This window comes from Cryptomeria japonica, chromosome 8 (assembly GCF_030272615.1).
Source record: "Cryptomeria japonica chromosome 8, Sugi_1.0, whole genome shotgun sequence".
Lineage (NCBI taxonomy): Eukaryota > Viridiplantae > Streptophyta > Pinopsida > Cupressales > Cupressaceae > Cryptomeria > Cryptomeria japonica.
In genome coordinates, this window is record NC_081412.1 from 445,499,290 (window position 1) to 445,525,055 (window position 25,766).

The window sequence follows — 25,766 nt, forward strand, 5'->3', positions numbered from 1 at the left end:
AGCTGGAAAAGCCAAGAATGTAAAATTCTCTAACTCGAATTTGACCCCAATCAATTTAATAACCAAAACATTGCAGAGGTTTGTTGTGCAATAAATCTTATGGTGGAAATAACCTCTTATACAATAATTCCTAGTTTAGGATTCTTCCTCTTTTTACATTGATTTGAATTTCATTTAAGTAATCACCACTAAATAATCAACTAGAGCAGATATTGTAGACATGGAATCAATTAATGCTTTCAAGGAACATAGATAAGTTTGTATCAGAATGCACCTGGCTGGACTTCTGTTGGTTAACTTCGCATCAATTCATCAGAGTTCCCAATGTCTATAAATTGATGAGTCTGGTACTCTGTAGTCCGTAAATACATCACGATGCCTCCTCCGTGACGATCAACTCTTTCTATGCTATACGCCGACGTTGCCACTATACTGTTGTATCGCTTTATCCAGGGGTCACGACTACAGTTTCTGTAGTACGAGTATATTGCTTTTTCGATGATTTCTGCTATTCAATATAGGTTGTAGCATCTAGGAGCCACCATCGACCACAAAGATGGATAGAATCTGGTTTCCTCCTCCCCGCGATTCTGTTACACACACATGTCGTGCAATATCAATCCTCCCGATAACTGAGGTAAACTGTGTGGCGTCGACTTGTACTTTCGGTGACATACACGTTGTTCACATAATGGTATTCCCGTCAGTTGTGATAAGTTGTGTGGTGCTGGGTTTACTTCCGGTGACTCTACACTATAACATTCACTCCCGTAGCAACCTGGAACCCCCGGCAAGGTTCACCTCAATCCAGCAATTCGATTCCCTTCCAGAATCGATAAACCAATAGGCCAGTTGTAAAACTGATGAAAAGCAATATAGCTATGGGTGTCACACACGCAGATTCAATTATCTCTTCCACGCCTCCTCCTCCCTTTCTTGTCTCCTCCTCTATTCTTTATTTGACAAAAGTTGGTTGCATTCCCGTAATCGTTAAGATTAATTACAGCTTAAACTATTGCAACATTAAACTATGGCAACATAAGACTTATTAATATTAATCTAATTACAATGTATGTTAAATATTAATTATTTATATAAGTGAATGGAACTTTATATAAAATAATTAATATTCCAATATATTCATAATCGCTTATTATGGGGACATGACAGTCTCCCTTGCCTCATGTTGCTTGCCCTTAAGCAACTCCAAAACTCTTTCATTTTCCCAAGTGGCGTCATCCTGAGGCAGATGTTTCCATTTGATGAGATATTCCCTGATGTTTCTATGCCCCAGTTTCCTGTCCCATGTCTCCAAAATTACTTCTGGTATCATTTCAAGTTGCCCCTCGTCAATCAAGGGAGGTAAGTCTTCGGATACTAACACCTGCTGCCCTAGAGCTTTCTTGAGACAAGATACATGAAATACATTATGTATTTTTCTATCCACTGGTAAATCAAGTTCATACACAACTGAGCCAACCTTCCATACTACTTGATAGGGACCATAAAACCGAGACTTAAGTTTTTCGGATCCACTACGTTTGAGAGAAGATTGCCGATAAGGTTGCAACCTGAGAAATACTAAATCTCCCACTTCGAAGTGGCGTTCAATTCATTTTTTATCTGCATAGATTTTCTGTTGATTCTGAGCTCTTTGCATATTCTCCTTATGAGCTGATAGAATGTTTTGACTTTCTTGAAGCTAATCACGAATTCTAGGTACATTGCTCTACTCAAAAGCAAGGTCAAGAAAAGAAAGTACATCATAGCCATATAATGCTTTGAAAGGAGACATACCAATTGACAAGTGAAAGGTAGTATTATAACAATATTCACCCAAATATAACCAACAAACCCAAGCTTTTTGATGCCCGGCTACATAGTTACGAAGATAACCTTCAATCCACTTGTTCACTATTTCCGTCTGCCCATCTGTTTGTGGATGATAACTGGTACTATGATTCAACTTGGTACCTGTCAATCTAAAAAGCTCCCCCCAAAATATAATCAGAAATCTGCTATCTCTATCACTGATTATAGTCTTTGGTAAACCATGTAATCTAAAAACCTCTCTGAAGAATAACTCTGCAATTTGAATCGCTATAAATTCTGTAGTGATAGAAAAGAAGTATACAAATTTAGTTAATCTATCAACCACGACGAATATACAATCTTTACCCTGGGATTTCGGTAACCCTGTGATGAAATCCATGGATATACTTTTCCATTTTTGATCTGGTATGGGTAGTGGCTGTAGTAAACCGGCGGGGTACGTTTGTTCTACTTTATTTTGCTGACAGGTGGTGCATTCCTTGACATAGCGTAGGACATCATTTTTTAAGCCTTTCCAAGTGAACCTTTCTCTTACCTGACGATACGTTTTGAAGTATCCTGGATGCCCTGCTAAAGGAATGTCATGCATAGATTGAAGGATTTTTTCTTTTAACTTCGATCCTGGAATTAAATAGATCCTGTCCTTGTAATAGATAACATCATTAACAATTTGATTTTTAGCATCCTGTATATTACCATCTAGCAAATCACATGCAAAAGAATCCTTTGAATACTCGACCGCCAATAAAGATTTCCAATCAGCTGTTACAACAGATAAAGCGTTGATTTTAGGCCTTCTAGATAAAGCATCGACAACCACATTATTTTTACCTTTTACATATTCAATCTCAAAGTCATAAGCTTGAATTTTACTGATCCACTTCTATTGCCTGTCATTTAAATCTTTTTGACCCAAGAAATATCTCAGACTATTATGGTCAGTTTTCACCACAAATCTGCTACCAACCAAATACTGTCTAAATTTTGTCAATGCATGCATGATTGCCAACATTTCTTTATCATAGATGGAATATAATTTCTCAAGTTTATTAAGTTTCCTGCTTTCATAAACTATAGGATGTTTGTTTTGCATTAAAACTGCCCCTATTCCATCACCAGAAGCATCACATTCCAACACAAAAGGCTGATTAAAATATGGAAGAGCAAGTACAGGACAAGAACTCATTACCTCTTTAAGCTTCTCAAATACCTGTTGAGCTTCCTCAGTCCATCTGAATGCCCCCTTTTTGGTAAGATTTGTCAAGGGTGCCCCAAGCTGTGAAAAACCTTTGACAAACCTCTTGTAATAACTGCATAAACCAAAGAAACCCCCTTAGCTCCGTAAGGTTCTGAGGTGGTGGCCAATTCAAAATAGCTCTTATCTTTTCTTGATGAACTTGTACCCCTGTTGCACTGATCATATGCCCTAAATACAAAATTTTAGTCATTCCAAATTCACATTTAGATGCCTTTGCATACAGTGATTGTGATTCCATAATACCCAGGACTATATCAATATGTTTCAAATGCTCTTCCCAAGTTTTGCTAAAAATCAGTATATCATCAAAAAATACTAGCAAAAATTTTCTTAACTGTTTGTTAAAAATATGATTCATACAAGACTGAAATGTTGCCGAAGCATTTGTTAGACCAAACGACATTACCAGGAATTCATAATGACCACAATGACAACGAAAAGCAGTTTTATGAATGTCTTGTTCCCTTAACTTAATCTGGTGATACCCTGATCTCAAGTCAATTTTAGAAAAATAAACGGCTCCATGCAATTCGTCTAACAATTCATCGATTCGAGGAATCAGATACCTATTTTTGATTGTTTTCTTGTTAAGAGCTCTATAATCAATACACATTTGAAGAGTTCCATCCTTTTTTTTGACCAATACTACAGATGAAGCAAAAGGACTAGAACTAGGTCTGATATGTCCCATATCCAATAATTCCTTAATGGCCTTTTCTATTTCATCCCTGAATGTTTTAGGGTGTCTATAAGGAGTAGTAATTACTGGTTTAGCACCTTCTTCTAATTCAATGGTATGTTCAAAACCTCTATCAGGTGGAACTCCTGGGGGAATATCATTAAAAACTAGATGATGTGAATCTAATACTGTTAACAAATCAGCTTGATAAGATTTAGATTCAAAACCAGATACCTTGTTGGAAATTAAACATTATGCTGACCATGCCACATCTCCATGTCTGAAAATAGCTTCCATTCTTTTCGCGCTGACGATCCTGGGACCACTGTTAGACATACCCCGAAGAACTACCTTCTTATCATGAATTTTAAAAGAGAACTCCATTCTTTTAAAGCTCTGTGTATATTCATCTAATGTTTCCATCCATTGTATGCCCAAGACAACATTAGTGTTAGCCAAATCAATTACATAAAAATCATCAGTAACTGTGTAATTTCCAAGAGTAATATTCAATTTAGGCACTTTATGGGTGCTAGATAAATTAGTTCCTCCTGCTACTCTAACATCAAATCCTTCATGTTTTTCATTTTGCAAACCACATGTTTCCACAAGTGCTGCATCTATAAAATTATGAGTGGAACCACTATCTAACATAACAATTACCCTCTGTCCATTCAAGACTTCTCTAACTCTGAAAATATTATAGTGTGGAGTTCCTGTCATGGATGCTATTACTCCTTCCCCCTGTTTAGTACCTGTTTCCGACTCAGTATTCTGAGGTATTCGTTCTATGTTAGGATCAACATTCTCTTCATCCTCATTGTCAGACATAACCTCAATATAATGAATTTTCCCCTTCCCTAAACATTTGTGTCCAGGTTGCCATGCTTCCCTACAACTGAAACATAGTTTTTTCCTTCTGAGCTCTTCTCTTTCCTCTTTATCTAACTTGTTTTTAGGGAAATCATCTTTGTTGAAATGTTGTTTGTCTTTTTCTGGTTTAGGAGGTGGTCCTTTGTTAAAAAAAATTCTTTTGGAAGATAGTTCCAATTCTCTAGCCCTTTTAATATCTGTTTGTAGAGTAGGAGGGTTTAAGGATTTAACCCACCCTTTGAGGGAGTCAGACAATCCATCTATAAATATTACAATCTTGTGCCTTTCAGAAATTTCAGTGACTAAGACTGCCAATTTTTCAAATTCAGAAATATACTGTTCAACGGTTCTAGTTTGCTTAAGTTGAGTTAGATCCTTAAGGTGTAATTCAGGATCCTTAGAATCAAACCTATCAATAAGTTTTTCAGTGAACTCAACATAAGTGCCTATCAAATTATGACCTAAGGTTATTTGTCCGTGATGCCACCATTCATGTGCTACACCGTCAAGATATGACGTAGCATATTTAATTGCTTCTTCTTCCAACATAGGATTTAATTGGAAGTATGTATCTAATTTTTGCACCCAAGCCCGAGCAGTTATCTTACCTGAACCATCAAAATAAGGAATGGACATTTTTCCAATTTTTCTTTGTAATTCACTGTTTTTTCCTCGTTGTCCTCTTGGTCTATGTTTCATTCTGACATCTAAATATTCTCTAAATGTCATTGTTGATCGGAATTCATCACCAGAATCTAACCAATCCTGATGTATTTCTGCCTGTATTTCCCTTATTGTTGGTTCATTTTCTGGTGGCTGGTTTCTAGCAGTAAAAGTGGGCATAAATGGTCTAGCGGTTCCTGTTCTTTCTGGTTGATTGTTGACTGACTGTTCATCTCGACCCCCATTATTTCCCCCATTATTTTGATTTTGGTTATTCTGCCTTCCATTATTCTGATGTTGATTTATATTATTGGCCATAAACTGAGTCATCAAATTGGTCATTCTGTTAACATTATCTTGCATATCTTGCTGACTTCTGATTAATGCTGCCAAAAGATCCCTATTATTATCTGGGTCTCCCATGTTGGTTTCAAAGATAATTTCTTTGTCGGTTTCTATGTGGCTATTCTCAATTTCAAACGGAATAGATGTACTACTCTGTGCTAGAGGAGAGTTTGTAAATCTGTTTTGACGGGCCCTAGTACTTCGGAAATTATAATTTCCCTGGTGCATACTCAGCTGTGCATTAATTTTTTATGAAAGTATGCATTAATTTTTCTGAAGGTACCCTACAGGCTGGCAAGATTTAGTGCTCTGATACCACTATAAAATTCTCTAACTCGAATTTGACCCCAATCAATTTAATAACCAAAACATTGCCGAGGTTTGTTGCGCAATAAATCTTATGGTGGAAATAACCTCTTATACACTAATTCCTAGTTTAGGATTCTTCCTCTTTTTACATTGATTTGAATTTAATTTAAGTAATCACCACTAAATAATCAACTAGAGCAGATATTGTAGACATGGAATCAATTAATGCTTTCAAGGAACATAGATAAGTTTGTATCAGAATGCACCTGGCTGGACTTCTGTTGGTTAACTTCGCATTAATTCATCAAAGTTCCCAATGTCTATAAATTGATGAGTCTGGTACTCTGCAGTCCGTAAATACATCATGGTGCCTCCTCCATGACGATCAACTCTTTCTATACTATACCCCGACATTGCCACTATACTGTTGTATAGCTTTATCCAGGGGTCACGACTACGGTTTTTGCAGTACGAGTATATTGCTTTTCTGATGATTTCTGCTATTCAATACGGGTTGTAGCGTCTGGGAGCCACCACCGACTGCAAAGATGGATAGAATCTGGTTTCCTCCCCCGCGCGATTCTGTTACACACACATGTCGTGCAATATCAATCCTCCCGATAACTGAGATAAACTGTGTGGCGTCGACTTTTACTTTCGGTGACATACACGTTGTTCACATAATGGTATTCTAGTCAGCTGTGATAAGTTGTGTGGCACTAGGTTTACTTTCGGTGACTCTGCACTATAACATTCACTCCCGTAGCAACCTGGAACCCCCGACAAGGTTCACTTCAATCCAGCAATTCGATTCCCTTCTAGAATCGATAAACCAATAGGCCAGTTGTAAAATTGATGAAAGGCAATATAGCTCTGGGTGTCACACACGCAGATTCAATTATCTCTTCCACGCTTCCTCCTCCCTTTCTCGTCTCCTCCTCCATTCTTTATTTGACAAAAGTTGGTTGCATTCCCATAATCGTTAAGATTAATTACGGCTTAAACTATTGCAACATTAAACTATGGCAACATAAGACTTATTAATATTAATCTAATTACAATGTATGTTAAATATTAATTATTTATATAAGTGAATGGAACTTTATATAAAATAATTAATATTCCAATATATTCATAATCGCTTATTATGGGGACATGACAAAGAATAATCTGACTGCCTCAATTCTGGCTACTGGTGCAAAGGTTTCATTGTAATCAACTCCTTCTTTCTGAGAATATCCCTTACACACTAGTCTTGCTTTATTTCTGATAACCTTACCATCTTCATTAAGTTTGTTTCTAAATACCCATTTGGTTCCAATTACATTTTTATCTTTAGGTTGGGGAACTAATGTCCAAGTATTATTTTTCTCAATTTGTCCTAATTCTTCTTCCATAGCTTTAATCCAAAATTTATCTTCACATGCCTCATTGATAGATGATGGTTCAATTTGAGAAATAAGACATACCTCTTCATTTGCCAATCTTCCTCTTGTCATAACTCCTTTAAATTTGTTTCCAATTATCTGATCTTTAGAATGATTCAATCTTATATACCGGGGTGTCTTAGTTTGTTGTTGTTCTTCAATTACCGTGGAATCCTCTGATGATACCGGGGTAACTGGATCTTCATTCTGTACCTGTGGATCTAGTGTAGGTTCATTTGTCACAATTTCTGTTGCCGGTTCAGAGTCTATATACCTTGAAGTTCCTCTGAATTGTTCATCAATCTTTACATTTGTACTCTCAACAATTTTCTGCAATCTCTTCTTAAAACATCTATATGCCTTGCTCTTAGATGAATAGCCAAGAAATATCCCTTCATCACTTCCAAGATCAAATTTGCCAATATACTCATCTCTTCTAATATAACATTTACTTCCAAAAATTCTGAAATACTTAAGAGTAGGAGTATTACCAAACCATAGTTCATGAGGGGTCTTACCGGTTTCACCTTTGATGTGAACTTTGTTGAATGTATAGACAACAGTGCTAACCGATTCTCTCCAATACACATGTAGTAGATTTTCTTCTGATAACATACTTCTTGCTGCATCCAAGATAGTTCTATTTTTCCTTTCAACAACTCCATTCTGCTGTGGTGTCTGAGGTGTTGATAACTGTCTTCTAATTCCATTCACTTCACAGAATGTATTAAAGTCCTTAAATGTGAATTCTCCTCCTTGATCTGATCTTAAACATTTAATTTTATTATCGGTTTCATTCTCAACCATTGCTTTGAATAGTTTGAACTTTCCAAGTGCTTCTGATTTTTCTCTGAGAAAAGTAACCCAACACATTCTAGAATAATCATCAATAATTAGCATGAAATATCTATCACCTTGTAAGCTTTTAGTTCTAGCTGGACCACATAAATCAGTGTGAATTAAATCAAGAGCATTATTGGATTTTTCTGGAATACTTTTGAAACTAGCTCTAACTTGTTTTCCAAATTGACATTCCTTACAAATTGTATTATGAGGTTTCACAATTTTAAGTAGATCTCTAACTGCCTTAGAAGTACTAATTTTTACCATGCAATCAAAGTTTACACGACATAGTCTCTTATGCCATAACCAACTTTCATCTATATGTGCAATCAAGCATGCCTTTTCACTGTTATTCAAATGAAAGATATTACCTCTATTCTGATTACCAGTTGCAATTTCCAAACTAGTTTTATTCATGATTTTGCATTTTCCATTTTTAAATTGTAACTGAAATCCCTTCTCAACTAATTGACCAACACTTAAAAGATTATGCTTTAATCCTTCAACATAGTAGACATTGTTAGTGTTATGCTTACCATCAAGAGATATTGAACCCTTACCTTTGATTGAAGAGGCTTTGTCATCTCCAAATCTTACTAAACCTCCATTGTATTCTTGAAAGTTCAAGAATTTACCTTTGTCTCCTGTCATGTGATGTGAGCATCCCAAGTCAATAATCCATTCATCCTTTGCTTCAACTTTGGTTGCTAGGGCTTGTTCTACTGGTTGAGCAATAGGTGCCGGTTGATCTTCTATTATAGCAACAAAAACCCATCCATTGTCTGCTGCATCCTCATCAGAATCATCAATCACACCTTCATCAACAATGTAACAAGATTTGTCTTTGTTCTTCTTAAATCTGTATCTCTGATATTCAGGATTAGGCTTGTATGTTCTTCTAGCTTCTTCTCTTAGTCTAGCATGTCTATCAGGGCATCTCGAAGCCATATGACCAATCTTATTGTAGTTGAAACATTTAAAGGGTGCTTTACCTTCATACTTACTTCCAATTGGACCTTTTGACATTTTTCTTGCAAATAGTGCTTCAAGTTCTTCAAGCTCTTCATTCTCCTTCTTGGTTTCTTCAATTTCTCTTGCATAAAAGGCTTTCCAGTCTTATTTGTCAAATGATGGAGCAGATGATGTTGATGCTTTAAAGGCCAGATCAGTTTTTATAATAGCAACAGGACCAAATTCCTCAATTTCAAAGGCTGAAAGTTTTCCAATCAATGTATCCCTAGTTACTGATGTATTAGGCATTGTTCTCAACTCATTTATAGCAGTAACTTTCATTTTATATGTCGGTGGCGATCCTCTTAAAATTTTTGAAACAATTTCATCCTCACTCAAGGTTCCTCCACAACATTTAATACCTAAAACAATTTCATTTACTCTTTCCATAAAAGCAGAAATCCTTTCATCTTCTTCCATTTTCAGATGTTCATACCTGACTCGGAAGCTTTCAAGTTTTTCAATCTTGACTGTGGAATCTCCTTCATTTAGTGTTTCCAAATGATCCCAAATAGCTTTAGCAGTAGACCTATCTGATAATCCCATGATTTGTTGATCTGGTAATGCGCTCAAAAGTGCTCTTGCTTTGCAATCCTTCTCTTCATCTTTAGCTAAGGTAGTTGGAGTAGTCTGACCAGCTACAACAACAGTATAACCATTCTTTGTAACTTCCCAGATGTCTTTACCGATGCAATTCAGATGTGTCTCCATCCTGATCTTCCATATCCCATAGTTGGTTCCATCAAGTTTAGGACTGTCCTTCCTGAAATAATTAGTAGACATTGGATCTCCTCAAGTTGTTAAACTTCTGCAAAAGAGGACTAAGCTCTGATACCAATTGTTAGGTCCCAGAGACAACTGTGAGGGGGGGGGGGGGAGGTTGAATCAGTTGTCTAATGAATTTAAACCAAAAACCAATTAACCAGCTTAATGCTTAATACTGGTAAACCAGTTAAGTGTGCCGGTAGACAGTGTTAACAGTAAATTGCTATACCGGTAGAGATTAATGCATGAAACATAAACATACAGTCATCAACAACACATAACACCAATATTTATACATGGAAACCCTATAAGGGGAAACCCCATGGTGGGAAACCTTACCCACAATCAGATGATACTATTGTAGATAGTAAGTGTACATAAATGGGGTCTGCACATGCAGAAAGGCCAACAACCTAGAGCTCACTGCTCAATCACAAAATGGGAGTCACATTGACTACAGTTGGATGGTTAAATCCAATAAGAATGTACTACACAAAATAGCATCTTCATATGCTGGATTCAGTACCGGTGTAACGCTGATATGCTTCTACAAAAACCTAGCTTCACCTTCTAATGATGTCTTCGTGTATACCTGTGCTTAATCTTGCATATACCTTCTCACAATTCTTTTTCACATTCACACATTCGATCTTACAAATAAGATCTTACATTTATACCATACCCTAAGACCAATTTTAGTAGGTCGGCTCTACAAGATATTACAATAAAAACATTTTACATACAATATAATATCCGATGCAATAACCGATTGAACATGTTGGCTTAATGCATTTACAACAATAATAAATCATCTCCATAGCATGCCATGCTGATTTGGAAAAGATAAACCTGTCGGTGTAACCCTATGTAACCCTGGACCTATTTGTCGGTAAAAGCAAATATGCAAATATGAATATACCAATGATCGATTCTTCAAAACAAAGTGTCCATACGATGTCTTCGACATTATCAAGTGTCTTCCATATCATTCCAAGTGCCGTTGAACATTGTATCCTGCTGGTGAACCATATACCAGTAACTGTGCAATAGTTACTTGCTTGCTGGTGAATGTTGTTGGATCTCCAGAGTGCTAGTGTTTCAGTAGGTGTTGACATCAATGACAAAACCATACCAAAATACCAACAATCGATACCACAAGTTGAGGAGTTGATTAAAGTGTTGCACATAGAGCGTTGATGACTACGATTTCTAGTAAGAGGTTGTCACATAAAAGACAAGTTACAACAATTTTTGAATTACTACATATATCTAGAAAAATTGTTCAAAGATATATTAGGAGGAGAAATATTTTGGATGAAAACATTGAAATAAATTGGGTAAATATTTGTGTACTTCCTCGAAAAGACAATTTTTTTGAAGATGTAAGAAGACTAGTCATCGAATATTGGACCAGCCACTCCCATTTTTCTTCCAATAGAAGGGACACCATACAAATGAAAGATGAAGAGACTGGTATGAATATTTCACATCCTAAGCATTTTGTAGATACAACACAAAAGTGGACTATTTGAAGCATTCAAGGAAGAATTTTCAGATGTGAAAATATGTTAGAGAATGTTTGAGAGGTTGCGCCCTTGCTTTGTATGCATAAATAAGGTATGTGAAACTTATTATTGTTGAAATCATGTTGAGTTTTATCTATACTTAGAGTCATATAAAAAAGCTATGACAGTACTTAATCCAGATATGGTCATCCCTGGAAGTACGACATAATTTGTGAAATCAATTTTATGTGATAAAACAAAAGATTTAGATGACTTCAATGTATAGTGTATAAAAAGTACATGCATTGATTGTGGAGATTCAAAATTTTCCATTTCAAATTGAGAATATTGATATTTCAATGCCAGTTTTGTGGAAGAGATTTCAATATGAGACATATTGAACTAAGTCAGGAGATGAATCCAAAAAAATTGCATTGAAGGAGAGTGAATTGCCCTACCTTGAATTTATGAACATATTTTGTGCTATGATTTATCCACAGGACCATATATCCAACATTTTCATGGTGCATGATGGCAAGCTAAACAATTTCATGATTCCAAAATTGTTTTCCACCCGGTTGTATTCTTTCAATTGTAGATTTCTCTGAGAACTATACATTTGCCCCTCAATTGCAGATTCAAGCTCAATATTATCATTCTGATCAAGTTGCAATGTTTGTGCAAGTGACCTATAGACATGCACAATTTGATGTGGATGGGGTAGAAAACTGTACTAATCCAAATGAACACATTATCATCAAGGAGGTTCATTTCTATATTAGCGATGATAAGGTTCATTATAGGAGCTATGTAACTCATTGTTTTGCAATGTTTACTGAAGATTTTGTAAATCACGGGATAAATGTTTCACAACACTAGATTTGGTTGGATGGTTGTGCAGGTGAGTACATAAGTTTCAATTCATTTTCATTTACATGTAAATTTGTATTTGATTTCAATTTGATAAATTTTATTTTAAATGTTCAATTGTACATGTACATGACATACAACTTTATGGAGCAGGACAATTTAAATCTGCAAAAGCCTTTAATTGGCTATCCATGCAACATGCTAGACACAATGTTAAGTTTATGTGGAACTTCTTTGAAAGTGGACATGGAAAAGGAGAGCATGATGGAGCAAGAGTATGTGTGAAGAGTGCACTTTGCCAACATGAACTTCCAGGTACTGTTAATTTTGTTTTCAATTTGTTTGTATCTATTTCTTAATATAATTTCATTTAAAAAGAAGTGCACATAACAACATCTCTAAGTTATTTGATGTAGGTAATAGAATAGAGAATGCAAACAAAATTGTTGAATGGTGTCAAAGTCATTTTGCTAGTTGGGACACGCCATACAACAAACGTTATTTTTGGGAAGTGAAAAGTAAAATATTTTTGTTCTCAAGAATTCTTAAAAAAATTCATCAGCTCCGCATTTCACTTTTATCCTAAAGTAGTTGATCTTAAAATGTGCAAATTTCATTTCATATTTGTAACAAGTATTGATTGATCTAATCCTTACAATTGTCAAACAATTGTTGGTAGAAGTTTACATCAAGTGATGACTACAGGACACCACAAGCCTCCATTGATTAAAGTAAGAGAAAAAACATGCTTTTGTGCTAACTGTGTTGAGGACAATCCAATGAGTCAATGCAAGAATATTACAAATGGATATGTCTCACAATGGGATATGAAATAGTTAATCAGAATGCCTCCTTATGAAGATGATGAAAAAGACATAGACATTCATGATCCTATATATTTAGCTAATTATGAACGTGTTTCTGATTTAGTCGTTTTAGGTGTGTGCGTGGATACATGTTCTTTTATTTAGTTTTAATTTATATCATGTAGTGACATGTTCAAATTTTATAGATACATCTTACTTTTATTTTCAATTTATATGGTGTCATCTGGATGTACATACATGTAGGTGATATTTTTGTTGTGGTTGCGGATCTTGACAATGTGGAAGGTGTAGATTATTATCTACTAAGATGCACGAAAGAAAAATTCAAATTTCCAGAAGTAACTGTAGATGGTGATGGACAGTCATATCCAACAAGTTTAGTTGTTATAGAAGGCACCTATTATCAACAAAATAAGATAGACAAAAATGGTGCTCAATTTATTAAATACATGGCTGGAAAAAAAATTCTACATTACAGTCACTTGGTTATAGTGATAAAGTTGCAATTTGATACATTGCCAAAAAAAGGACGTGGCAACCAAAAGTGGAGGTTACCTTTTGAAGAGCATGAAATTTTTTTGGAGATAATAAAAGATAGAGAGGATCTAGACTATATGTATCAGGAGCTAACTTAGGCTATCTAACTTGTTTATGTAGCTTGAATACTTTTATATTTGAACTAGAGTTTGAACTCGTGTTTAATTTGAACTAGGACTGGATATATATATTTTTCGACCATATTAAAACTTAGAGATGATTTTTTAATATTGGATCATATAGATAGTTTTTTTTTTGACATGGTGAACAATGGTTTTCATATATTGTTATGCATGCTCAAGGTTGAAATGATTTTAAGTATTCTTCAATTACATACATACATGTGCTTTTACGTGTGATATACATCCCCTTTAGACATGCGCTTTAGACATCCCCTTAAGACATCATCTTTGGACATCCCCTTAAGACATCCTAATAGGTCCTAACTTTAGATTCCCTTATGTGAAGTATGCTAAATTATATAAATTGTTACATATGCATGCTTGGTTGAAATTATTTTAAATGTATTCTTTTATGTTATACATCCCCTTAAGACATCCTCTTTGGCCATCCCCTTAAGACATCCTCTTTGGACATCCCCCTAAGACATCCTAATAGGTCCTAATTTTAGATCCCCTTATGAACAAGGCACTAGTCATAACTGCCTATTTATATTTCTTGATTAAGAACAAGGCACTAGTCATAACTGCATTATTCATATTTATTAGTGAATATTTTTTAATGATTATTTCATTGGCATCCCCTTAAGACATCCCCTTAAGAAAATTTAGGTATAGTCCTAGGATGTAGTCTTAAATAATGTTAAACTCTAGATTAATATCAAACTTAGCTCTTACTTCAGTACTAGTTGTGAAGAAAAGCAAGCATCCCATACTACTTGTGGTCATCGCCATTTAAGTTTAAGTGTTACAACAAACAAAACATGTAATATTGTTAATATTATTTCCACAACCTACTAAAATGATCCATAAACCTATATAAATACCAATACCAATACCTATCCCAACCATAAAACCTAGTATATATCATTTGCATATCAATCTAACTGAAATGTAGAAATAATTTGCATATCAATCTAACTAAAATGTAACACATGAAATTTGAACATTGTAACACATAAAATAAACATGTAACTCAGAATTATGAAATTTCTATAAACTAGTAGCACAACTAAGTAGACAAATTCAATAATAATGAGTTCAAAGAAATTGAGTACTAATTTAGCATGTATTATGATCCCCTTAAGACATCCTTTTTCGACTAAATTATGCACTAAATAATAAATTATAAATATTAAGAAAAGGTGTTTCAATGAATTAGGAGAGTGATCTAGTGTGCACCTAATTCAGAGTGAGAGCTCATTGTAACACATAAAACAAACATGTACAACACATGAAATGTAGATATAAACATGTAACACATGAAATGTCTAGATAAACATGTAACGTGTATGAAATGTTGAGGTATAATGTCTAAAATAAGGCTACAAATGCAATGTCCATAGTTCATGTATGATATCTAAATGTCCACAACATCTATAATAGAAATCGAGTGCATAATAGAAATATAATGTTCACAACATGTATAATAGAAATGTCCACAACATGTATAATAGAAATGTTAGATATACATAATAAAAGAAGCAAGCATGTATATATAACAATATAATGAGCTATGTCGCGCCCTGTCCCGATCCTCTATCTAATTCATCACCTGCTTCAGGGGCCTACATTGTGTACACAATTTCCATGTTAAAAAAATTATATATATAGTGAATCCTGATGAATAGGAAAAAAATAAGGCACATCAATTTAAATTTACCTGTGTATCCTGATGAATAGGATCACCAGGTGCCTGCAAATATCCATATCTCACGTCCATCATAATCTCCTGTAATATATATTTAAAATTAAAAAAATATGCCAATACTGTGAATACATAAAAACTTTATATATACAAATAAGTTAAAATCAAAATTTCTAGTTTCTTACCTTATTCCTCTCCTCAAATGCACGCCTGATGCTAGATATTTTTGAAAAGTGTAATGACACAACATCTAGATCAATACATTCATCCATAAGAAGAGATGAAAAACCTCGTTGCCGAAATCCTGGAGTCTATGGTGTAGGATGAATTGTAGTCTCAGGAGCTGTAGGAGGTATCTAAATATCCTCCTACCTAGAACTACCAGGCTCTAAATATCCTCCACCATGCTTGGTACTAGTAGAGGATCTCTAAAGTACTCATCCAATGAATTTAGGCAACTGCTGAGGAGTGATCCCATGTAATGTAGAGAGGGTCTAATAAGCATCCACAAGATCACTCACTAAATAGGGGCTCATCTGGTGCAGATGATCCTCTGGTAAAAGTGTGATCTTTGCAGGCAACGGTAACTCATAACGAATATATGGGTCATAAAATGGATTCGTCTCATCAATAATAGGGGTAGTACGAGAACACAACACATATCTCCCCACGCGAGTATACGTCATCTCATCAACCTGAGTAGCAATGTTGGCAATGCTAGAATACATGCCAGTGCATGCCTCCTCAGCTGCCATATCACCAACACCACCTGTGACCAAATCCAAACCTTTCGGAAAAACCAAAAAGGTTCTGACCCACCATTGCCCTCTTACTAGGGGGTTGTGTATCATGGTGCCTAAATTTGTCTGCAAATATGCCCCTACCCTGCCCAACATGTCGTGGAAAGTCTGTGTAATCAACATCATATCCTAGATGAAATTTTGCATACAATTGTTTGCAGAAATACTGTGGCAGCTCATCCTTCTGCAACCACCTATGATGTGTCACCCACCATCTAGGATATATGAATGGTGTGACAATAGGATTCTCACATCTAGTGACCCAATATCCTCTAACCATAGCCATTTCCATGTAAAATGGGAACATGTGAAATATCCCTATCTATTGTTTTCCATTTAATCGTACCATAGACAGTGTGAGATAAAGTCCTATAAAAATGCTCAATGTGAGGGTCATCATATGGATTGTATGATTGAGCAAGCTCAATCATACGCATCAGCTCATCTCGAATATGTTCTAATTTATCTCTACTGGCCAGCAAAGAAGTGTTATTTAAAGTCCGTTGTAACTGTGCTAGAGAGGACTGCATTCTCAAAATAGCCTCAGTACAAGCAGTCTCTGAATTCTCAGGAGTACTCTCAGGAGTCTCAGATCTACATGAGGTTTGTTGAGGATCCAGATGCACACTCTACTCAGAAGAAATATGATGTGAACCACTAGAAGCCATATCTATATGTGATGTGAAATGTATGATTATGTGTGTGTGTGTGTGTGTGTGTGTGTGTGTGTGTGTGTGTGTGTGTGTGTGTGTGTGTGTGTGTGTGTGTGTGTGTGTTGTGTGTGTGTGTGTGTGTGTGTGTGTGTGTGTGTGTGTGTGTGTGTGTGAGTGATTATATATTTAAAGATGTGAGATGATTTATTTTCAATGAAAAAAAAAATTTAAGTCGATTTAAATATTTTTTATTTTCATAATTTATTTAGAGAAAGAAAATATTAAATGAAAGTAAAAACAATGAACTAATAAAAAGTTGACAAATTCAAATATTGCATTATGTAATTTTTCTCACATTAGTACTCAGACATATCTTATTACATTAGTACTTAGACATGACTTAGTTGTCAAAAAATTATATAAAAAAATTGTTAAACATTATTTAATTGCACAGCTGGAAAGAATTGTTAAACTATATTTAATTTTCAATTATAAATAACATACAAATAAATTATTGTATTGTAAGCTAAGATATTAAGTTATTTCATTTAAAGTTTTTTTTTTAATAAATTTACATTAATTTAATAAAGTAGTCAATTGTTTCATATTCATAAAATATGGAGGCATTACAATTTTTTTCTTTAAAATTATATTTTTCATTTTTTCATAGTCTATCAGATATATGACTAAAAATAAAAACCCCAAACTCATAAGTCTCAAAAAATATACCTAACTATAGTATTAACTTAGAAAAAAAAAATTAAAAAAAATCTCTTCATGCACCTCAAATTAAAATAGATCAAACTTAAGTAATCTTAATACTAAAGTGCAAGATGTTGTTCCTCAATTTCACTTAGTCTTTGTATCCCATTTAACTAGACACGTTCATTGAATTCTCAAATAAAAGATTCACACATAGGTGAAACTAGGTCCTCATTAGTAAGTTCTAGCATGATCCACTCTACTTTTATGTTTCCCAATTTTTTCATCAAAATAGACTTATAATATCATGCATGAGTTTACCACACTTTGATAAGTAGCTCTAAGATTCTTAACAATATAGGGCATAACAATATAATGATAAGTCCTTTGTATAGTTAAAATTGCCTTGTGTTGGTTTTAGATGATAAGAATTTTATTTTGTCTAAAAAAATCAATCATATGGTGAATCTTTGTTCAAGTCAAAATCTTATGCCAAAACTTATGTAGTCATTTAGTTTGACAAGAATAACTATATATAATAATAATAAATATAGAGAGAATAATGTGTGGGTGATATGAACTCAACTTTGAGAAGATTTTCTATCTCTTGTTTGACTAGCATAACTACCTATACTAAGAATTTCTTTACATGACCACAACTTGGAATTTATCAAAATAAATACACACATGTTCTTATATAAGCACCCAAAATAAATTACTAAATTCATGTGAGACTTTGATTTGAATTTTGAAATTTTGTCATGACTAAAAATTTAACAATTTTAAAAATTTATCCTTGTCATTTTATACTTTTAAATGTAAAAAAAAAATCCAATTAAAAGAGTACCCATATGCTCAATAAATACTCTCATTATTAAAACAATCTAAGCTATCTTACATACACTTTATATTCATGAAGTGTAGGAGCACTTCACTTAGAGTAAGCAAATATAGTTCACCCATATAATAATCCTTCATCATGATAAGATAATGTAACACTAATATACAAATCTAGATAATCTACTAAAGATTCAACATTAGAAAGTGTATCTAGTTGAAGATTGTTGTGTGCTAAAGATATATTGATTATATGTTGAACAATTAAGGGAAGTGAATGTTCCTCCATAAGTGAAGATATTAGGGTTTAACTTTATGCAAAAATTTGAATGGTTTCATCACATTTGAAGGAAGGTAATTCAAGTCTTACATTCCATAATATTGTTTTAATAACATACAATTTTATTTATACTTATTTATTTTTTCTTTGTATCCATATTTGTATAAGATTATAAATCTCAATTGTCATATCACTTACGTAGTAATGGAGAGGGAAGTGCAAAATTATCATCAACAATATGACTAAATTTTGATTTCATATTTCATATGCACCCATCTCTATTAGGTTTTTGACATCTTTATCAAGTTTTAATTTTGATCATTGGACTAATATATGAGAATCCATGTATAATGAATAAACATAAAGATAATTAATAAAGTAGAAGAATTTATCCTTGTGAATAAAATTTTAATATATTGAAAATTTTGAATGGGATAATCCTCATGGAATTTATCCATGGAACCCCCAAAAGATTGTTGTATGCAAGAAAACGTATTGTTACAAGTCCCACATATTTTCTTTTATGCTTGTTTTTAGGCTATCTCATCCAACCACCCTTAAAGAGTACACACTAAGCTCTGACTTTTGATAAAAAGTTCTATTTCCGTTTTAGTTTTTTCATGTCACTCTCATGGTTACCAGTGTTGCAGTCAAGCACTAACATTTTTTAAAATCTATCTCTTACCTGCTTAACTGTGTCTATTTACCTAATTAGTGAAGGATCAATTTACCTAGTTATCAAATATCCAATATACCCACCCTTGCTTAGAACTTAGGGTTTCACCCTTGGTTAGAACTTAGGGTTTCAAAACCATACATATTTTAGCTCTAACATAGAAATATTATATACTGTAATAACTAACTATACATTATTTTGTTAAGGTTTATACACTTTCCTTTCACATTCTTTGTAAAACTTAATCTCTAACGATAAATCTTTCAAAACGCTATCAGCTATATCATCTGCCCAAGCCTTTCAAAACGCTGTAAAGTCCATCGAACTGATGTAGATATGCAGCCACTACAACCTTCTTACAATTATTTGACTACACACGATGAGAGATTCTTTGTTAAACACCCTTCGGCACCTGCATTTACACCTAATTATCTCACTTCCATATACAACTATACCATATTCATATATGAAGAAGTTATTGTTCATTAGTCACCTGTGAAATCCGATGCAGAGAGACATGATAGCGATGGAAATGCAGACTTTTCTGTGAGTAGGGACGTGTGAAGTGTGATCCACACCCAGTTGCTACAAGGTAAGATCTTGTAGCCACTCCATTCTCATCTGCATCGATATAGCCTTCTCTGGGCAGAGGCAACATTTGAAACAGTGAATAGAAATCATAAGAGGGAAGGTCCATGCAATAAACCTCAACTTCTGGCATCTCTGTGGGCAGAAGTACTAGTCCCTCTTGCTGCTTTTCAATGTTGGGCGGGAGGGATTCAAAATTGAAATTCAAACTTAACCGTGGCAGTTACTGTCACCGTGGAGGGTGTGGAGAGTCCCGACAGTCAGAAGAGAACCCGTGAAAACAAAACGGAAAACGGAAGGTTAGGAAGGGCCCACATTGCCACCTAAGCAGTCAAAGCTTAGTGTGTGCTCTTTAAGCCAGCCCCTCAGGGACTGCCATTACATTTCAGATGACACTCAGCTACCACCTTGACATTTCAGACCACATTCAGCAATCTTCGTGACATTTCAGATCACTCATGACCAATCACACTTAGCTAATAACACCATGACATTTCAGATCACACTCAGCGATCACCTAGAAATTTCAAATCATACTCAATGATTGTTGTGACAGATCACACCCAGCTATCACCATAACATTTCTGATCGCACTCAACACCTTGACATTTCTGATTACACTCAGCGATCGTCATGACACTTCAAATCACATTCAGCTATCACCATGATATTTCAAATCACACACTCAACGATCTCTGAAAGGAAGAAAATGAAAAATAAAATTATGAAGTAGACCGTCAAACTTAAGTCCTTATATTATCCCTTGCATCTTTAAAAAATCTAATATAAGTTAAACTACAAAACAAAAACAATGCCGGCTTTCTTTAGGTTAGAAATTTGACTAATGTTAATACACCCAACCTTCACCATGAAATCAATTCATTGTGTCTGGAAGTTCCAGTAGCAATTGACACACATATAATCATGGCAGAAGCAGAAACAGAAGTCATTCTGAAGATGAGGAAAATCTGTGTGATAAACCCGGCCATCCCAAGCCCGATACAGACCATGTTTCTCTCAAATCTTGATCTTTACTGGATACCCTTCGACAACGTGCAAAACTTCTTCTTCTACAGATGCTCTCCTTCAATCCAATTCCATCCATTAATTCAAGGCCTAAAGAGAAGCCTCTCATCAGTTCTGGTACATTTCTATCCTCTGGCTGGTCGGTTGAAGAAAGGAGAATCAGGCAGAATGGAGGTTGATTGCACCAATGGAGGAGTGCAATTCATGGAGGCATCAATCAGTGTACCGTTCCAAGACTTGGAAAAAAATGGGTTTCGGTATAAGCCCTATTTCCAAAAGCTTGTGCCTAATGTCAATCTGTTTGCAGATGAAAACCATAGCACACCGCTTCTGTCCATACAGGTAATATCAATAACATTCTTCCATTTATTTCTCTTTGGAAAACCAATATCAAATTAATTTGATTTCTACAATCCATTTGTTTATCAATTAATTTGTTTTTGGATTGATTGTATGTTTCTTTGTTGTATCAATATAATATTTCGAATCATATTCAGTGCTACATCATCGAGATGGGAAAGAGTATCAAAAGATGTGGAAATGCAAATTGTGATCCGTAATTGATCATCAGAATGTGAAAGAGTGAAGTGGAGATGTAAAAATGCAAATTGAATATGCATTTCTAATCTCCTCCACTCTTTCACAATCTGATGATGGATCACAAAGTGTGATGTGTCTTTTTTTTGTATCAACATTTGGAATCACACTCTTTATCTATCATCAAAATATGAAAGAGTGTCAAGAGATGTGAAAATGCAAATCCCTGATGCAATCTTTCCCTTTCCTGATAATAGATCGAGTGTAATTTGAAATATTGCTATAAAAAAGAGACACACAATTCCAAAAGAAACTAAGTCATAAACAATATCAAATCATTTTCTTTTAAGGATTTTAAGGAATATTGGGTGTTTCAGGTCACAGCATTTGAGGGAGCGGGGCTGTGCATTGCAATCAAACTTCAGCACGTTATAGTGGATGGAGCTTCTTTTTACCATTTCATGACATCATGGGCAGAGTGCAGCAGAGGCATCCCCATTTCCAAACCTCCTCAACACAACAGAACAGCCTTCAAACAAGAATACAAGAAATCCCCATCAATTTCCTACAGAGCCCATGATATAAAAAGCCTTGGGATTACAGGGGCCCAGATTTTCAAGTTTGTTCCTGAGAATTCACGGCCAGAGCACCAAAAAAGATCTCTTTTTGAGGAAAAACACAAAGAGACTCCCCAAAACAGGAGTGATCTGATATACGCAACATTTTGTTTCACAGAAGAGACAATTCAAGAGCTGAAACAAAGAAGTGGGGCTTCAAGCTCTTTTGTTGCAGTGGCTGCTCAGTTCTGGAGGTGTATAATGAGAGCTCGGCAGATTCCAGAGGAAGAATCTGTGTATTTCTTAGTTCTGCCTGATTGCAGAAACCGTGTTAAGCCTCCCCTGCTTCCAACTTATTTTGGGAACTGTTTATCTGTGGGTGTGGCGAAGATTACAGCTGGCTTTCTCATCAATGCCCACATCTCCTTTGCTGCAGATGTTATCCAGCAGCTCATCAATTCCTGCACTGAGGAAGCTCAGATCAATCATCTGATTGACTGGGTTGAAGTATGTAACAGAAGATTGCTTACAGAATCTGGGTTGGTATATGGAACTAAGGCTGTAAATTCTCCAAGATTTCCAATGTATGACATTGATTATGGGTGGGGGAAGCCTGTGGATTCACAGATGCCAGACATGAATGATATTGGAAGCATGGTTTTGTTACCTCCAAAAGATGGAAGCAAAAGTATTATGATATCAACTTGCCTTCCTCCAGACCAGATGGAGATCTTAGATCATCTTCTCTGTTTGGGAAGAGTTTATCCATCAGCTAGGCTGTAGATTTCATTAGTATATAGAATTGTTGGGCTGCCCAAAAGATTGGTTTCAGGTTGAACAGTGTCTTTTTTGGGGGCTCAGTCAGCATTTTCCTTTGCAATCATTGAATGATTTCATCTCATGGAGACAGGTATGTTATTTTAACAACTTTTGTTTAACAAAATGCAAGGTTTGTCTGTGGTTTATGTCATAAGGCATCTCTGGTACAGCATGAGATGCTGTTATTCTTAGTTGGATGATTTCATTTTAAGACGGGAGAGATTTTTTATTTTAATAGTATAATTTCAATAAATATTTTTATTTAGTTTAATGGATTTGATTTTAAATTATTAGTTTTTTTTTAAGTTAGCAAGATATTATTCACATTCATTCAATTTTATTGTTTTATAAATTTATCTAGTTATTCTAAATAATTAAAATTAAAAAAGAAAAATTATTATCTATATTTAAAACTAATTATTGATAAAAATATATTTTCAGATATAAATGCTTCAATCTATTTTCATAATTTTAAAATAATCTTAATTAATACTATAAAAGGTATACTTATTTTGTAATAATTATATATATCAAAAGTATTACTAACTATAAAATGATATTTTCTGTTTATTTCTTTAAAAACTTTTAACATATTGATAACACATTTCAAATTAATATATCTTGTATTTACTTGGAAGAAAAATTTAAAAGATCTTTCTGGAATTTTACATTGAATTATATATATATATATATATATATATATACACTTAAATCAAATTTATAATATTTTCGTTAAGATAATTTTTTTATATTATTTAAAAGCACTTCTCAAAAAGTTAGTTAACTGAATTTAAATGAGGAGAGAAAAACATATAATCAACACAAAACAGCAAAAAGAAAATCATAGATAAACAAACAACACAATGAATTACGTGGTTCATCATAACTAGCTATATCCATGAAAAAGCAGGGATTAACTTCTATTAATCAATATCCAATACACTCATGCATGTTTTGTACTCATATCCATTGATTCAATTGTGTGTAGCTATGAAACGAAGAGTTGGGAGGAGCCAAAATGAGAGCTCATCCATGAAAAAGTAGGGATTAACTTCTATTAATCAATATCCAATACACTCATGCATGTTTTGCACTCAAATCCATTGATACAATCGTGTATAGCTATGAAACGAAGAGTTGGGAGGAGCCAAAAAGATCATTGAAGATGAGAAAATGGTAACAGGGTTAATTACACAAACAAAGCATAGAATATCAATAAAACACTCAAAATACCAAATAACCTTTATACCTTTCTCTTCCTCCTCCAATTGAGCTAGATGAAGCGGAAATGCACCCTTGCTCCACTTGATTTGATTTTCTCATCAAGGGTGATGATTTGTGGATTGTTCTCCAGTACACAAGAAGGAATTGACTAAGAGGATGATTGTGATGGATGGATTTGTCTATATGTGGCATGAATTGGGCATTATGAGGATATAATGGATGTTTTTGCCTCTCAATAAAATGGCATAACAATACTCAAAGGGTTGATGATTTGTGAAGGGAGGAGACTCCAATTTATAGATTGGAGGAGACCAAAATGGATGGTCAAAATTGGTTTGGAATGAATGGCTAAAATTGAAAGAAAGTGAGAGAGGATTGAGAGGACAAGGTGTGGGATTCAAGAGATTCGTCATAAAAGCATTTCTTGTCTCCACACCCCAAGTACATTGGAAGAATTAAAAATTCCTTGGGAGAGGACAAATGAGTTAAAAATTCCTAAATAAGAAATTGTGTAGGAAGAATAAAGGGATAAAGGAATTTAAAATTCCTTGGGAGGAGGAGGCATGGGGAGACTCAAGAGATTTTGAAATTCCTTGAAATGACCAAAGTTGGTGCATTTAGGGTTTGGAGGGTGAGATGGGAAATCCATTTATGGAAAAAAGTTGACTCATTCTGAATAAAAGTGAATAGGGGTGTGCAAATGATTAGGAGGAGTGATTAGGTGGGTTAATGGAGGATTAGAGTGCAAGTGGACAAGTTAGGAGGATGTAACATGAGGAGAGATAATGAGTGGAGGAATATAAAATTGGGGGATAATGATGAGCATGATTAAAGAGTGATTAATTAGGCTAGATGACAGGGTTAAAAAAGGTGATTTATAGGAATCGCATGGTTAGCTTAGTTAATTGAAATTAATTAACTAATAGAGGTTTAGAAGAAATAATGATTGAAATGACTTTAAAAAAATAGGAAAATAATTAATATATTGATAAATTAATTATTGGACTATAGTGATAAGATTAATTGAATTTGATTTAATTAACCTTAAGAGGAAAGAGACAACACAATTAAATTAATTTATTATGTGGAAAGACTTAAATTAATAATTTTAAACATCTACATTTTGTCCCTCTTTACACAACGGCGAAATTGGCGGTGAGTAAAAGACGAAGAAAGATGCCCCAGTGTGAAGACATGGATGAGGTATGCCCCTCGAGAATTTAATCGGAAAATTTAAAATTTTCCAGGAAATTCTTGAAAAAGAAGAAAAAATAGGAAAAAGATGAGAAAGACATAAAAAAAGGGAAGCGAGAAAAAAAATGGAGAAAAGAAAGACAGGGCGGAGAAAGAGTGATAGAAGGGCGAAAGAAGGGCTCATATAAGCCACACAGAGCCCAAGGAGGGGTCATTGTCACACACATAATTCATCGAGCCCTTAGTGATCAGAGCAAAAAGACATTGTGTCACGCATTCCATGGCACGAGCATCGAAGCAA

The 25,766-nt window shown here is 34.5% G+C and overlaps 1 protein-coding gene across 1 annotated transcript; it reads left to right on the forward strand.

Annotated features, from left to right (window-relative positions):
• The first annotated feature begins 20,944 nt into the window (after positions 1 to 20,944).
• On the forward strand, positions 20,945 to 23,196 carry LOC131053049 (hydroxycinnamoyltransferase). Its single transcript, XM_057987649.1, has 2 exons — positions 20,945 to 21,476; positions 22,049 to 23,196. The coding sequence occupies exons 1-2, from the start codon at positions 21,033 to 21,035 to the stop codon at positions 23,009 to 23,011; spliced, it is 1,407 nt and encodes a 468-aa protein (XP_057843632.1). The 5' UTR covers positions 20,945 to 21,032; the 3' UTR covers positions 23,012 to 23,196.
• Positions 23,197 to 25,766: the final 2,570 nt, after the last annotated feature.

What these genes read in the sequence shown, in the direction of transcription:
- LOC131053049 (XM_057987649.1), top strand. Translation starts at nt 21,033, where the DNA reads ATGGCAGAAGCAGAAACAGAAGTCATTCTGAAGATGAGGAAAATCTGT. An exon ending in CACCGCTTCTGTCCATACAG is followed by an intron (nt 21,477 to 22,048) that starts GTAATATCAATA and finishes TGGGTGTTTCAG; the next exon opens with GTCACAGCATTTGAGGGAGC.